General features: G+C 44.1%; 1 protein-coding gene across 1 annotated transcript in view; it reads left to right on the forward strand.

The window, feature by feature from the left end:
* LOC138972552 (multidrug resistance-associated protein 1-like) overlaps positions 1 to 14,422 on the forward strand; it is a 44,649-nt gene extending 30,227 nt beyond the window's left edge. Inside the window, exons 19-32 of the mRNA XM_070345201.1 lie at positions 688 to 883; positions 1,442 to 1,520; positions 1,935 to 2,088; positions 2,714 to 2,945; positions 3,804 to 3,948; positions 4,530 to 4,695; positions 6,170 to 6,369; positions 7,018 to 7,141; positions 7,560 to 7,661; positions 8,698 to 8,844; positions 9,973 to 10,131; positions 10,740 to 10,906; positions 11,616 to 11,810; positions 12,656 to 14,422. Coding sequence (XP_070201302.1) covers positions 688 to 883; positions 1,442 to 1,520; positions 1,935 to 2,088; positions 2,714 to 2,945; positions 3,804 to 3,948; positions 4,530 to 4,695; positions 6,170 to 6,369; positions 7,018 to 7,141; positions 7,560 to 7,661; positions 8,698 to 8,844; positions 9,973 to 10,131; positions 10,740 to 10,906; positions 11,616 to 11,810; positions 12,656 to 12,767 — 2,178 coding nt within the window. The 3' untranslated portion in view covers positions 12,768 to 14,422. The remainder of the gene's footprint in view (positions 1 to 687; positions 884 to 1,441; positions 1,521 to 1,934; positions 2,089 to 2,713; positions 2,946 to 3,803; positions 3,949 to 4,529; positions 4,696 to 6,169; positions 6,370 to 7,017; positions 7,142 to 7,559; positions 7,662 to 8,697; positions 8,845 to 9,972; positions 10,132 to 10,739; positions 10,907 to 11,615; positions 11,811 to 12,655) is intronic.
* The last annotated feature ends 308 nt before the right edge of the window (positions 14,423 to 14,730 follow it).

Here is a 14,730-nt window from a genome sequence, read left to right on the forward strand (position 1 = left end):
GGTGTTACTGTCCGCTGTGGTGTTACTGTCTGCTGTGGTGTTACTGTCTGCTGTGGTGTTACTGTTAGTGTTCAGAATTGAGCGGTTTTGAAAGCATCCTTTTTTCGCCAACCAGGTGAGGCAAGAAATACACATTACGGGGAATAACACATGACACATGACACAGGACCATCATTCTTCTTGTATTCGTTGACAAAAACGGCGTAACTGTCATCTTTGATGTTACTGTTGTTGTTCAGTGTTTAACGGCTTTGAAAGCAGTCTCATATTCTCTATTTCTTTACTTTTGTTCAGCTGCGTATTTTGGTGAATCACGATTTCACAGGTTGCCGATGGTAGACCAGTGGCCGGTTTCATGGGCAAGCAACACAGTCGGCCAACAGCAGTTGAACGAGGGAGATAATTATTGTAATCCGACGAAATCTGGTTTCACGAAAAAGATGTTAGTCGGGCGACTGTCCCTCTTCGCATGGGGAGTTACCCAATTACATCATTGTACTAAGCAACGGCAACATGTCAGATTTGAAAGCCATAGAATCAGACTGACTTTGATCTGTTTTTAGACCGGATCTTGGTTTCTCATGGCATGCAGTGGCTGCCCATAGTAGACCAAATGATCATGTTGCGTGGCAGCACCGCCTCGGGACTTTACAGCCTTGAAATTAACTCGTCTGTGTCTGTTTCCAGACCCGGGTCTTGGTGACTCACGGCATCCACTGGCTGCCCATGGTAGACCAGATCATCGTGCTGATTGACGGCAAGGTTACGGAGGTGGGTAGCTACGAGGAACTGCTCAGCAGGGATGGCGCCTTCGCTACCTTCCTCAGGACATATCTCACCAGGGACAGCACGTCGGAGGACGAAGACGACGAGGATCCAGAAAGTAAGGGTGTGGTTTAGTGGTTAGAGTGGCTGTCTTTTATAACCAGCGTGTTGACAGTTTGTGGCCTCAACATGCTTGGGTGATCAAAATTCCGAAAGATTCTGCAGAGAAAGATGACTCTCAAGCATACTGAACGTTAAGGATCAAAATTTCAAGCACAATTCAATGCTTACACTAGCAGAATTCCAAAATCCAGGACTCATTTACGAGAACAATTCAAACAATGAGAGATCTTTCACTCACAGGTCTTTGAAATTAAAAAAACCCAACCATACAATGCAGACAGGTCGTGAGAGAGTGAACTAAATGGGTGACAGAAATGTTAGCATATATTATGGTGTTGGTAGTTATGTCTCAGCTTTCTCTAACAAAACGGTTAGTGTACTGAATCAGAATTTAGGAAATATAACGGATGATTCAAGGTTCTATTTGCTGTTTCGATTCGTCCAACGGAATGAAGGAAAACTGTCAATAAGGATTTTTATTTGATTTGTTGCTAAATCGAACGGGTTTACGAGAACTCATGATTAAGGTTTACGCTTGTTTGTTTTTGTTTAGTCCAACGGATTAAGGAAGGCATCTTCCAAAGGCTGGAGTCCATCACTTCAGATGCAGCCACGTCGGGCGATGAAAGAAGGTATGATACCTATCTCTCTCTCTGTCTTTGTGCCTTTCCGAATGTCAGCTGTTGTTTTTCTGACATTTGCCAATCTCAAATCGTCATTTTATCAAACACGTGCACGGTTTTTGTTAGGGAATGAGAAAACCCATTCACTTGAACAAATATTAACAGTCAAGAAACTGGCTGCGTTCTTTGCAGAGCAGAAATACTTTGCTGATTTGATTGTGCATGTTGGTGTCAGTCACGAAATGTATCCTGCAACATGTCTCTCACTCTGCACGACGGTAATCAAGACTGTGAAGGTTGGTATGTGTCCAAGTTGAAGGGTACTCCTATTCTGTGCAAAAATCTGTTTTGGCTGACATGATGGGAGACACCTTTCGACCCTTTCGGCAAACAAACCATGGACTGTCTCTGACTTTTTCCCAGAGAGCTGGACGGGGTACGACGAAGAGTCACCAAGCGACAACGAAGTCGCGGATTCTCGGAATCGGAAAAGACTCCACCCAAAGCAGCTGCTCCTCCCCCTCAGAAAGAAGGCATGACCAGGCTGGTGGAAGAAGAACAGTCCATGAAAGGCGGGGTGCGTACAGCCTTTTTACGGAATGCAGTGTCCTTTATTCATAGTTACATTTTGACTATCGTGATTCAATAGAAACTAGAACTGAATGAAAGAGAGAGAGAGAGAGAGAGAGAGAGAGAGAGAGAGAGAGAGAGAGAGAGAGAGAGAGATACAGGCAGACAGACATACATACAGACGGACAGACAGACAGACATAGACAAACAGAAAAACAGTATGACAGTCAGACAGACAGGTAGACCGACAGACGGAGAGACAGACAGACAGACAGACTGAGAGAGAGAGTGAGCGAGAGAGAAAGAGAGAGAGAGAGGGGGGGGAGACGAGAAAGAGATGTTGTAGAAAGGCTTAACTCTGACCACTGTTTGAGTCTCTCCTTGTGCCGTGTCAATAATTTATTATCATTATACCGTTTCTCCATTTGAGCAGCTATCTGCGAGACATGTTCTTCGTTATGCTTCGACAGTCGCGAGAACTACGATCTTCGGCCTTCGCAGCTCTCGCGAAATAGCAGTACAACATACTTTGCTTTACTTTGAGATTTGCGACAGCTCGCGAGAACTTGGAATGCCGATAGGGTGTATTTATGTCCGATGTCAAAGTTCACTAATTTGTCTCCATTTTCCAGGTGAAGTTCTCGGTATACCTGGCCTACATCCGGGCGCTGGGAAGCTACGCGTGGCTGTTCATATTGGGACTGTACGTGATGTTCCAAGCGTCCTCTCTGACCGCCAACATCTGGCTCAGCCAATGGACGGACGACGCCACCCTGGCCAACACCTCCCTGGCCGGCACGCAGCACTACAACGACCTCAACGCCATGTACCTCGGCGTCTACGGTGGGCTGGGGGCGGCACAAGGTGGGTAGGGGTAAGAGAAGATTGGGATGGTTGGTGGGTAGAAAACAGACAGTGTTCGGGATGGTGTCGTGGTCATATCCACTGGTCGCACACCATACTACAACGACCTCAATGCCATGTACCTCGGCGTCTACGGTGGTCTGGGGGGCCGCACAAGGTTGGTCAAGTTGAGAATATTTCTTTCGCTTTCTGAACTGAAGTGTTTCAATTTGAACAGCCTTCTTGTAGCGCGTTTTGCAAAATGTGTGGCATACTAAGTTGGGTTTAACATGTTTTCTCTACTTTGTTTAGCAGAACTATATAATTTTTCACACTCTGTTCTGTTCAAAACTTAGTTTACAGAGAGGTCTTCAAAAGTGAAACACTTCAATGTTTTGTGGGACAACTGCAGGATGTACACTGTAATGTCCAGCTTACTCCTCCATTGGCTCCCTCACTCAACAGATTACCATCTATTTTGTAACAGCTATTTCCATTACGTGTCTCTCCCTGCCGTGAAACACGCGACATTGTGCGGACCCGGATGTGCACTGGTCCGTCATTCCACCAACCAACCAACCAACCAACAAACCGACCGATCAATTGTGACCCTCCACCACGAAATGAGTCGCATGTCACCTCGCGCGGTTCTGCGCTAGGCGTAATATAAGTCCGGGGAGTGTCTGGTAACAGTGTGTGGGTCACCTTAGTCACAGGCTTATAACTAAAACGGGTTTCACCACTGGATAGAGCATAAAAAACTCTTCATGAAAATGTAAAAATATGAAAATCATGCAAAGATGACATGCGACTCATTCCGTGGTGGAGGGTCACAATTAATCATACTTACCAATTTTTTTTATCAATGTGTCTTCACAGCTATTTTCATCATGGCTTTCTCACTGCTGTACAACACCCGGATGGTGCGCGCTACTGCCCGGATGCACGCCGCCATGTTGCTCAACATTCTTCGCTCTCCCATGGCTTTTTTCGACACCACGCCTATAGGCAGGATCCTTAACAGGTCGGTTATTTAGGTGAACAATGACTTCGACTATAAATTGTAGTCTTTCTTGAGTTTTGGAGTGGAGTCTTACTTTCCAGATTTCTTGAAAGGTTGTTTTACATTAGACCATTCTATACTTGACAGTTTGTGTCTCATAACTTTAGCTTAAAGCTTCGGAATGCGGCAAGCTTTAGCTGATAAGATATAACACCACTCCCAGGGAACGTCTGTATTAGAATACAACAAAAATATGGCGCTACACGGAATTGTATTTGCTACGCACTTCCTTCTCGTCACACTGTGTCTTTGTATCTCAATCTTCTCTGCCCCTTCTTGCCCCTCCTCGCTCCCATTCTCAATTTAGCACTTTCAGATAAGCAGGTGTGATGATGTTAGGCTAGAACCGCTAGACCATGTTCAACAAAGCTTCATCTGACTCTTGCTTGCCAAAGACGTTTTTGAAAGCGTTCTTGTTGCTATCTTTTTTTTCTCTGCTAAAAATATAGGTTTCACTCAGCGATTCCAAGTCATTGTATGTTGAAACTGTCAATATTTTGCACTATGCAAGATCACCAATTACTGTACGTTGCCTTGTCCAGGTTTTCTCGTGACGTAGACGTGATGGACGTCAACCTTCCCCAGTCAGCGCGGATGACCATTGTGGGTGTGGGCAACCTGCTCAACACTCTCATCCTCATCTCCTACAGCTCGCCAGTCTTCCTCAGTGTGGTACTGCCCCTTGGCGTTCTCTACAAGCTGGTGCAGGTATGATTCAGTCTGTAATGTCGATTGTACAAATGCTGGTGGGGTGCAATATGAACAAACAACCATCTGAACACTCTCATCATCATCTTATACAGCTCGCCAGTCTTTCTCAGTGGGGTAGGCTACTCTACAAGCTGGTACAGGTATGACGAAAAACGACATTGCTTTAGTCAATGTTGGGATACACCAATCGTAAATAGCTTTGTGGAAACTGTATTTGTACAGAACGAGTTTGTGAGAGTTTGAACATGTATTGGTAGAGAGCATGCCTGTACTGTAAGGACAGAGTACACACTGTTTATGTGTGGAGCACAGACTCGTATGGGTAGGGCTCGTTACAGAATAGTAAACAAAAACTGTATGGGAAGAATACAAACTCTTCTTGGTAGAGGGTAAACTGATACAGTTGCCATACAAACAGAAGGATTAGGTCAGCGACCTTCTAGTTAGGATAATGCAAGGTAAGGTGTTATCACGGAAATGTGACTGTGATACGCCGTGAGACGGGCGCAGTGGCGTGGTGGTAAGACGTCGGCCTCCTAATCGGGAGGTCGTGAGTTCGAATCCCGGTCGCTGCCGCCTGGTGGGTTAAGAGTGGAGATGTTTCCGATCTCCCAGGTCAACTTATGTGCAGACCTGCTAGTGACTTAACCCCCTTTGTGTGTACACGCAAGCACAAGACCAAGTGCGCACGGAAAAGATCCTGTAATCCATGTCGGAGTTCGGTGGGTTATGGAAACACGAAAATACCCAGCATGCCTACTCAACGAAAGCGGAGTGAACTGACTATGCTCTCAGAGTATAGTGTGGGGAACCCAAATGGGCAAACGAGCTCACACGTAACCAGAAACATTCTGGAACGGTGAAGAAGAAGAAGACACCGTGAGTCTTCGCTTTTCCTGTGTTCTATTGTCCATGTTATTGTTTGTATATTCGTTGTACTTATCCTCTTCTTTTCTTTTGCACACCCTTTCATATGGCCTTGGTAAACCATCCATCCATCCACCCTTTCATATGGCCTTGGTAAACCATCCATCCATCCACCCTTTCATATGGCCTTGGTAAACCATCCATCCATCCACCCTTTCATATGGCCTTGGTAAACCATCCATCCATCCACCCATTCATATGGCCTTGGTAAGCCATCCATCCATCCACCCTTTCATATGGCCTTGGTAAACCATCCATCCATCCACCCTTTCATATGGCCTTGGTAAACCATCCATCCATCCACCCATTCATCCATTCAGTATGTTGGTATTTTCCTCAAACTAGACAGGTGATGTTACGTTTGTAAAATCAGGCATGGTAATGGCTGATAGGAAAAATCCTATGAAATCTGGTGGCATGCCTCCCCCCCCCCCCCCCCCTCCCGCGGAAAATGTTTTGAAGCACGATCAAAGTCTACGCAATCTGAAGAAGGTTTTGGCACAAAATCAACTTTAAACAAAAAAGGTGATTATGTCCCTTCCAGATGTTCTACATCAAGACGTCACGACAGTTGAAACGGTTGGAGTCCACCACGCGGTCCCCCGTGTACACTCACTTCACCGAGACCATCCAGGGCGCCACCTCCATCCGGGCATACGGCGCGTCAGACAGGTTCGTCAGGGACTCCCAGGACCGCCTGGACAAGAACCTCGTCTGCTACTTCGCCTACCTCGTGTCGCAAAGGTTCGTCACGTTGGGAAAAGATGGGTGTGCTTCGTTCGTACGTCTCTTCCTCTTTTGGCCCCTTTAACTTTTGCGCTTGTTCTCGCCTTCTTTATTCTTTTATTCCCCTTCCTTGCATCATGAGGTTTTTTGTTTTTTTGTTAGAAGCTTACTCTATCCATTCACGTCTGCTACTTTCGGTTCGTGGAGTTGGAAAAAGGTTGTGTTCTTCGTTCGTACGTCTCTTCCTCTTATGTTTCCTTCTGTTTGACTCTCTCAAACCTTCGTTACTTCTCTCCTTCTTCATTCTTTAATTTCCCTTTTGTGTTGCTCTTATTTGCAGTAGCTTAGTCTACCCATTCGCGTTTTTGTTCCACTATTTTACTTTCAAAATTCCAGGGTGGGGATGTCCTTGAATCTGTCGAAGCCTTGCATTCAGCATCTGCTGTTGACAAGTATGGTGTTGATTGCTAAGATGAAAATGATTTAGCGTATCATCGTTTGAAGAAATGATTCACTTACTACGCAAGGGAGACTAACAAGGCTACGATGACAGGAGATTTGCTCCTGTTAGTCAACAGCTCAACCAATTACGCGAGGCTGTTGACGTTTGACACACGTTATATGTGTCAATAAATGTGGATAACTGAGCTTTGCTGGTGACTGCAGGTGGTTGGGTGTCCGGCTGGAGCTACTGGGCAGTGTGGTCACCCTGGCCGCCGCTCTGTTCGCCATCCTCAACACCAGTCTGTCCAGTGGGCTGGTCGGCCTGTCCGTCACATATGCCATGAACGTGAGTGATGAGTGTCTGTCTCTCTGCGTGTGCTGTGTGTCCATCCGTATGTCTGTTTATGTCACATATTATGTTAGGGACGTATACACTTGTTCTCGGCTTTTCAATGGACTAGTCGGCCTGTCATGAATACGAGTTTGCATGTGAAGCGGGTCGGTTGGTTGTTGGTTTTACTTGAGAACCCAGGGGTCATCCGAGATTAGTTGAGCGTCGATCCTTTTATGTGTGCAATATCGTTTGGTAATAGTGAGGCAGGCCTGAAGAGAAATGTCTTTGTTGTAAAGACAGACAATAAGTATGTGTTCTTATGTTGGTTCTCATTCTGTTTCGCTCTGGCCTGGTCTTTGAGGATGAAGGTTTTAATATAGTCTTCTTTGAACGATCGCTCTTCATGGAAATACTTTTTTTCCCTTTTCAGGTGACACAAAACCTAAACTTCCTCGTGCGTACATCCAGCGAGCTGGAGTCCAACATCGTGTCCACAGAGAGGATCCAGGAGTATTCAGAGTCCCCCACTGAGGTGCTGTCACTTTCGTTCTTTGAGTTTTTCTGTTTCTGTTTGTTTAATAACGGCAACTACACTGTGTCCTTTTACGTTATGTCCACTGAAGGCATGACGCATCCCAATTATTAAAGGACGTCTTTTTTGGTTCAAGAAAAAAGTAGATAAAGACACTGTTACGAGTTTTAGCATAGCAGTTATAGAAGTAGAATAATGAAAAATACCTGCATAAGAAGACAGAGACATATTACAGCAAAAGTAAAGCCAGTGGCAGAGCTATAGAAGCAAAATATGAGCGTCAGGTTACGACTTTGAAGTTGCACTTGCAGAGATGTATGCTGTCCTACCTGACCAATGGCATTTTCTTCATTTTTTGTCTGCCTGGTTGGCTCACGTAAGTGTAGCCTATGCGATCGTAACTTTGTCTGTCTGTGCGTGCGTGCGTGCGTCTGTGCGTGTGTATGTCTGTGGTAGAAACTCTAACATTTGAAGACGTCACATTACATTGACGTCACATTATGACGTAAGAGGGTTAGACGTCACGCGAAGGAAGTACTGACAGTCTCAGTCATTATTATTTTGAGCGCGCCGAGACTAGTTGGCAGTCGTGTCCTTGTAAGTAGGCTACATGCAGACAGACAGATCTAGATCTAGTGTCTCGCTTTCTTGCACAGTTTCACCTATGCTCTTTCTGTGTGTGTGTGTGTGTGTGTGTGTGTGTGTGTGTGTGTGTGTGTGTGTGTGTGTGTGTGTGTGTGTGTGTGTGTGTGTGTGTGTGTGACGGAGTGATTGAGTTTGTGTTACTGTTTGTCGATTTCTTACGTGAGCCTTGATGGCTTCGCCTCTTGTTTTCTATCAAAGTTAACATCTTCCAAAACACGTTGATTGTTATTAGTCATGCGTATGTATCGTATGTGATTATGACAGCTTCCAAGACAGCCCTTTCTGCAAAAATTGATGATCTCAAATTGTTTCATTTTCTTGAATTCCTTCTTGCCCATCTAACCTTCCACCACCACTCCACAAATAACGTTGTGTTTCCATGACGACCCAGGCCGAGTGGACCAACCCTGACCACCCGGTCCCCAGCGACTGGCCGGAAGACGGTGATGTCAAGTTCAAGGACTTTGAGCTGCGCTACCGACCCGGCCTTGACCTTGTACTACGGGGAATTTCTTTTGAGGTCAAGAGTGGTGAGAAGGTACGCTGACTGATCGAGATAGGCTTTACTTATTGTCAACATAGGATTTATTTTTTTATGAACATAGATTTTTGCTTATTACGATCATCGGTTTTACTCTTTTACATACAAAGGTTTTACATTTTATGAACATAGGTTTTATTTATTACGATCATTTGTTTTATTGTTTTATGAACAAAGGTTTTACTTACTATGAGCATAGGTTTTACTTATCATGAGCTTTGGTTTTACTTATCTTCTTGTTCTTCTACTTGTCGATCGCCTTTTACACGGTTTGTCTTAATATGAGCGAATGTTTTACTTATATGAACATAGGTTTTACTTATTTCAAACATAGGTTTTACTTATTTTAAACATAGGTTTTACTTATTTTAAGCATAGGTTTTACTTCGTGTACACTACATTGGGGTGTGCACGTTAAAGATCCCACGATTGACAAAAGGGTCTTTCCTGGCAAAATTGTATAGGCATAGATAAAAATTGTCCACCAAATACCCGTGTGACTTGGAATAACAGGCCGTAAAAAGTAAATATTCGCCGTAATGGCTTGAGATTTACTGGCCGATGTGAATGCGTGATGTATTGTGTAAAAAAATTCCATCTCACACGGCAGAAATTAAAATGTAAATCGCCGTGAGCTCTTGTGAGAAGGGGCGATTAATAAATGTCCATTATTATTATTATTATAATATGAACATAGGTTGTACTTATTATCAGCATACGTTTTATTGATTATGAGCAGAGGTATCATTTATTATCAACCCTCTGTAAAAACATAATGTTGTTTTTGCTCTTATTGCACAGTAAAAACATTTTCGTTGTGAACTTTAAAGCGTGTATTTTTCTGAAACAAATGAGCATCACACTCATTGAATCATTAGTCAGAAATTCGCTCCAATTAAAAGAACTGTAATTTATTCCAAAATGAATAAATGATTTGAAGATTATGCATCATTGTGATACTGTCTCCATTCAGATCGGCATCGGTGGTCGAACAGGAGCCAGTAAGTCTTCACTGACAGAGGCGTTGTTTTGTTTTCTATCGTCTAGTCTCGTATCTTATCGTATTGCCCCATAATTATCTTCTTGCCTTGTCCTATCTCATTCCGATACCCAATCTCCATCCAGATCGGCATCGTGGGTCGGACTGGGGCGGGCAAGTCGTCCCTGACCGTGGCGTTGTTCCGTCTGGTGGAGGCGGCTGCTGGCTGTATCGTGGTTGATGGACATAACACGGGTCAGCTTGGCCTGCATGACCTGCGTAGACGTCTGACTATTCTGCCTCAGGTTGGTTGTTCATAGTGTGTGTACTTCCTAGCAAATACTTTTCGTTGTATGTTGCTTAAGAAAGAAAAAAATGAAAATAATTCTACAATGTAAGCTCAAGTTGTTACACGCAGTTTGACTAGACTGCCTCGGGTATTTTGGCTGATAGTGTTGTTTGCTTCTATGTGTGTGCTTTCTAGGAACTGCTGATGATTCGTTTCATGCTGGTTAATTCTAGAATGAAAGCTCAGTTTGTTACGACACAGCCAGAAAGAGAGAGAGAGAGAGAGGGAGGGGGGGGTATAGAAATATAGAAAGAATATACCCCCCCTCTCTCTCTCTCTCTCTCTCTCTGTATCTCTCACTATATGTCTCTGTCTGTCTCTCCCGTCCTCTGTCTATCTGTTTGTCTGTCTGTCTGTCGCGCTCTCTCTCTCTCTCTCATTCTCTCTCTCTCTTTCTTTCTCTCTCTCTCTCTCTCTTTCTTTCTCTCTCTCTCTCTCTTTCTCTCTCTTTCTCTCTCTCTCTCTCTCTCTTTGTCTCTCTCTTTGTCTCTCTCTCTCTCTCTCTCTCTCTCTCTCTCTCTCTCTCTCTCTTTCTCAAATCCCAAATGGCACTTTATGTTTCAGGACCCTGTTATATTCTCCGGCACGCTGCGCATGAACCTTGACCCTACCGGAAGTCATGATGACTCAGAGCTGTGGAACGCCCTTGAACTTGCTCACCTGCAAGCCTTTGTCGCGGGACTTCCGGCCAAGCTCAATTATGAATGCGGTGAAGGTGGTCAGAACTTGAGGTATTGAACATGGTTTTAATTATTAAAGAACGTTGTTAAAGGGAAAGGCTGTAAGGGGGGGGGAGGAGGGGGGGGAGGGGGAAATCTGTTTCATCTGATTAGCGTGTGTTTATTCCTTTATTCAAAATCTCTAATGTGGAATACTATAGCAGATTGTTCTGACTTTCTGTTATGCTGTTTTACTGTAAGCTTTTAGAAAAGAAAAGCAAAGTTCGACATAGGGATATCAAAGCTACTGCAATGTAGGACATGTAGGAAACGCTTGCTTGTGTATTGGTTCCTCGGCGTTACTATACATTCAAAGGAAACATCCAGGGTAAATAGGGGAGACAATTTTGAAATTTGAAATGAAAATAAAAGCTACTTTCTTTGCCGAAGAACCATTTTGCATCACAGCAATCAGCAAACTTGTTTTTGCTGTCTATTATATACGCGTGTTATCCTTAATTGTTAATCCCGCTGGGGAAGCTTGAACTACTCACTTAGGGCTTACTCGTTCCCACAAACACAGCAGTTCTTATCATATTCTTATTCTTCGTTCATGGGCTGAAACTCTCACGGTTTTAACTTTTATGACCGTTTTTACCCCGCCATTTAGGCAGCCATACGCAGTTTTCGAGGGAAGCAGTTTTTATGATTCCTACATTTACTATAGACATTATATCTTCTCCCTCAATAATGATTATCACTTTTTTACGACTGCCGACAGTGTGGGACAGAGACAACTGATGTGTCTGGCGAGGTCCGTACTGCGCAAATCCAAAATCCTCGTTCTGGACGAGGCCACTGCGGCCGTTGACATGGAAACGGATGACGTCATCCAGCAGACGATCCGGTCAGAGTTCAAGGACAGCACAGTTCTCACCATCGCTCACCGCCTCAACACCATCCTGGATTATGACAGGTATGTCTGAGTTGGGGAAGGGGGGGGCATTGTCTGTGTGTGTGTGTGTGTCCTGCCCATTCCTTCTTCGTACTTATTCAGTTTGCAATCAATTACCGGCTATGACAGGTGTGTTTGATGGGGGGATACGACTCTCTGTTACTTGTCTGTCGGTCTGTCTGTGAGTCATGTCTGTTTTGACGAACAACATTCTTAGTAATGACAGGTGTGTTCGAGGGGGGACAATGTCTGTCTGTCTGTCCGTCTGTCTGTCCGTCTGTCCGTCTGTCTGTCTGGCTGGCTGGCTGGCTGGCTGGCTGGCTGGCTGTCTGCCTGTGTGGGTGTCTGTCTGGCTGGCTGCCTGTCTGGAATTTGTCTGTGGGTTTGTCTATTGGTTGTTTTGGTCTGTCGGTCTGCCTGTATATATAGGTCGTTCGGTTTTTCCTGTGTGTCCTGTCCTTTCCTTCTGCCTGTCTGTTGTGACGAACAACATTCTTGGTTATGACAGGTGTGTTGGAATGGGGAGGGTGCAATGTCCGTGTGTCATTACGACGTGTATCTGTTTGACGTGTCCCACAACATTCTGGGATATGACAGGTGAATCGAGGAGTTATCGAGAGAACTGTTCCAATTCCCTTTTGTGAAGGTTAGGGCGAGGGGGATGTGGGGAGGAATTGTGGGGAGATAACAAGAGAAATGTTGCATTTGCCTTTCACACAAACACTTTGTAAAGATAAGTTTTGTGTGGATTCGAAATATGACTGCTTGAAGAAGCAGACGCACGAACGTCCGTACTTTCACGTTTATCTTTATGAGTCGTGTGTATGTGTCGTATTTGATTGACTTAAACTTGATTTTTCTGACAGGATTCTGGTGATGGAGGATGGCAGAGTGAAGGAGTTCGCGCCTCCCCAGCAACTTCTGGCCGACTCTTCGTCCGACTTTTACGGCATGGCTAAGGCAGCGGGGCTTGTCTGATCACGCCGACAGTCACCACTCCCCACCGACTTCTGGCCGAAATGGCTATGTGTTTTCTCACTGACTTTTGCCCGAGATACTATTAAACAGGGATCGCAACAACTGTCGGCCGACTTCACAATCGACTTCCATGGTATGACCAAGGCTGCCGGCTTGTCTCAACAAACTGACGTTTCGACTGATAGACTAGAAAATGGAGATCTCTAGCAAATCCAAAAATAGACAGACAGTAAACGTGCAAAACTCCAGAATGAAAAACAAAGAGGCTATACGCCTTTCTGTGTTGTGTTTGAGATGTTTGTGTTAATTTAAGACACCGCCCACATTTCAAGAACTTTAAAATTGTTGCCGGCGTGTCGACTGATGTTTCTGTCACAACCAAAGCTACGTGGCTTTTCCGAATACACTGACGGTTCACCAAAGAAATGATAAAATACAGATTGCTAGCAAACCCCAAAACAGACAGCGAACGTACCAAAATCCAGAATGAAAAACAAAGAGAAAAAACTATTAGCTAACCTTTCTGTGTTGTAGGTGGCTTTGTTTGTTTTTTAATTCAAGACATCGCTCACTCTTCAGCATGTTGTTGCCGGTTCTTCAACTGTCTTGTTTGGCACAACCAATGCGACATGGCTTCTCCCAACACACTGACGTTTTACCCAAGAACTTATAGCTATTGAACAGAGATCGCTGACTTCCAAACAACTATTGGCCGACTTCACCACCGACTTTTGGGTATCGCCAAGGCTGTCGAACTTTTCGCTGACTTAATTTTGCTGGAGATACTATAAAATAGAGGCCCCTAACTTCCCCAAAAAACTTTTCGCCGACACTATTCCGAGTTTTATGACATAGCTAGAGCTTTAGGACTTATCTGAAAACACTGACGTTTGTTCAGAGAAACTGTAAAACAGAGATCGCTCACTCTTCAGCAACTTTTGACCCACTCTGCCGCCGACTTGTGTAACATGACCAATGATGCAGTGATCCAAAGTGTTTACATGGGAAGGAGCGTGCCTTTCAAATATCAACAATATTCACTCGGCTTCTGAGGACGGACAAGGGGCAATAATTATGTGTCATAGTTGTCGATATTTTCCTTGTAACTGTGTTATCCTAGACACCGTTATTATAAGTGCAATGTCGCTTATTGTATTTATGTGTATGTGGGTGTGTCTTCGTGTGTGTCTGTGTGAGAGATAATGCCTGCGTGTTTGTGCGTGTGTGTTTGTGTGCGTGCGCGCACGTGTGTTTAAGTCATGATCTGAGAATGTTCAAGTGTGTGTGTGTGTGTGTGTGTGTGTGTGTGTGTGTGTGTGTGTGTGTGTGTGTGTGTGTGTGCTCTCGGTTATTATTTCTGTTTTTATCATTCTTCATTTTTCAAGAATTGTATCATGTTCAATCGATGTTGACATAATCCTCAAAGTATTGACTGATCATCACAATGCAAATGCTGTCATTTTTGCTCTTGATTTTTAAAAATTTCAAATATTGAACAATGCTGCTTGACATAGCAAAAGATGAATATTGTTTGTGTACTATTCTATTTTAATTCGAGGGACAGGACATGCGTTTACGTCAGTGTTGTGCTGCACGATGTGCCCATGTTGACTGTGTGTGCATTCCGTATACAATTATGCAGAACAAATAAAATACAATACAAATTCTACTGTCTCTTGTCCAATGTGAAGAGCATACATGTATGTATTTGCATATTTCCTGAGAGTGATCAGAAAAACCTTCACAGATGTGTCGAAGATTTGACATGGGATACGGGCATCATACCATACTCATTCGAGACATCAATAGTATGGCTGTTTCCTGTGAAAGTGTGTTTTTCTTTCTGAATAGATTGTGCAGACTGACAGAGGTATTAGTTGCAAACTGAATTCAACAAAGAAAATGTCCCACTCTGAACGGAAAGCAGCCTGACTGCGAACTTTTAATTAAGTTTCTGAATTAA

Source organism: Littorina saxatilis, linkage group LG8 (assembly GCF_037325665.1).
Source record: "Littorina saxatilis isolate snail1 linkage group LG8, US_GU_Lsax_2.0, whole genome shotgun sequence".
NCBI classification, from domain to species: Eukaryota; Metazoa; Mollusca; class Gastropoda; order Littorinimorpha; family Littorinidae; genus Littorina; species Littorina saxatilis.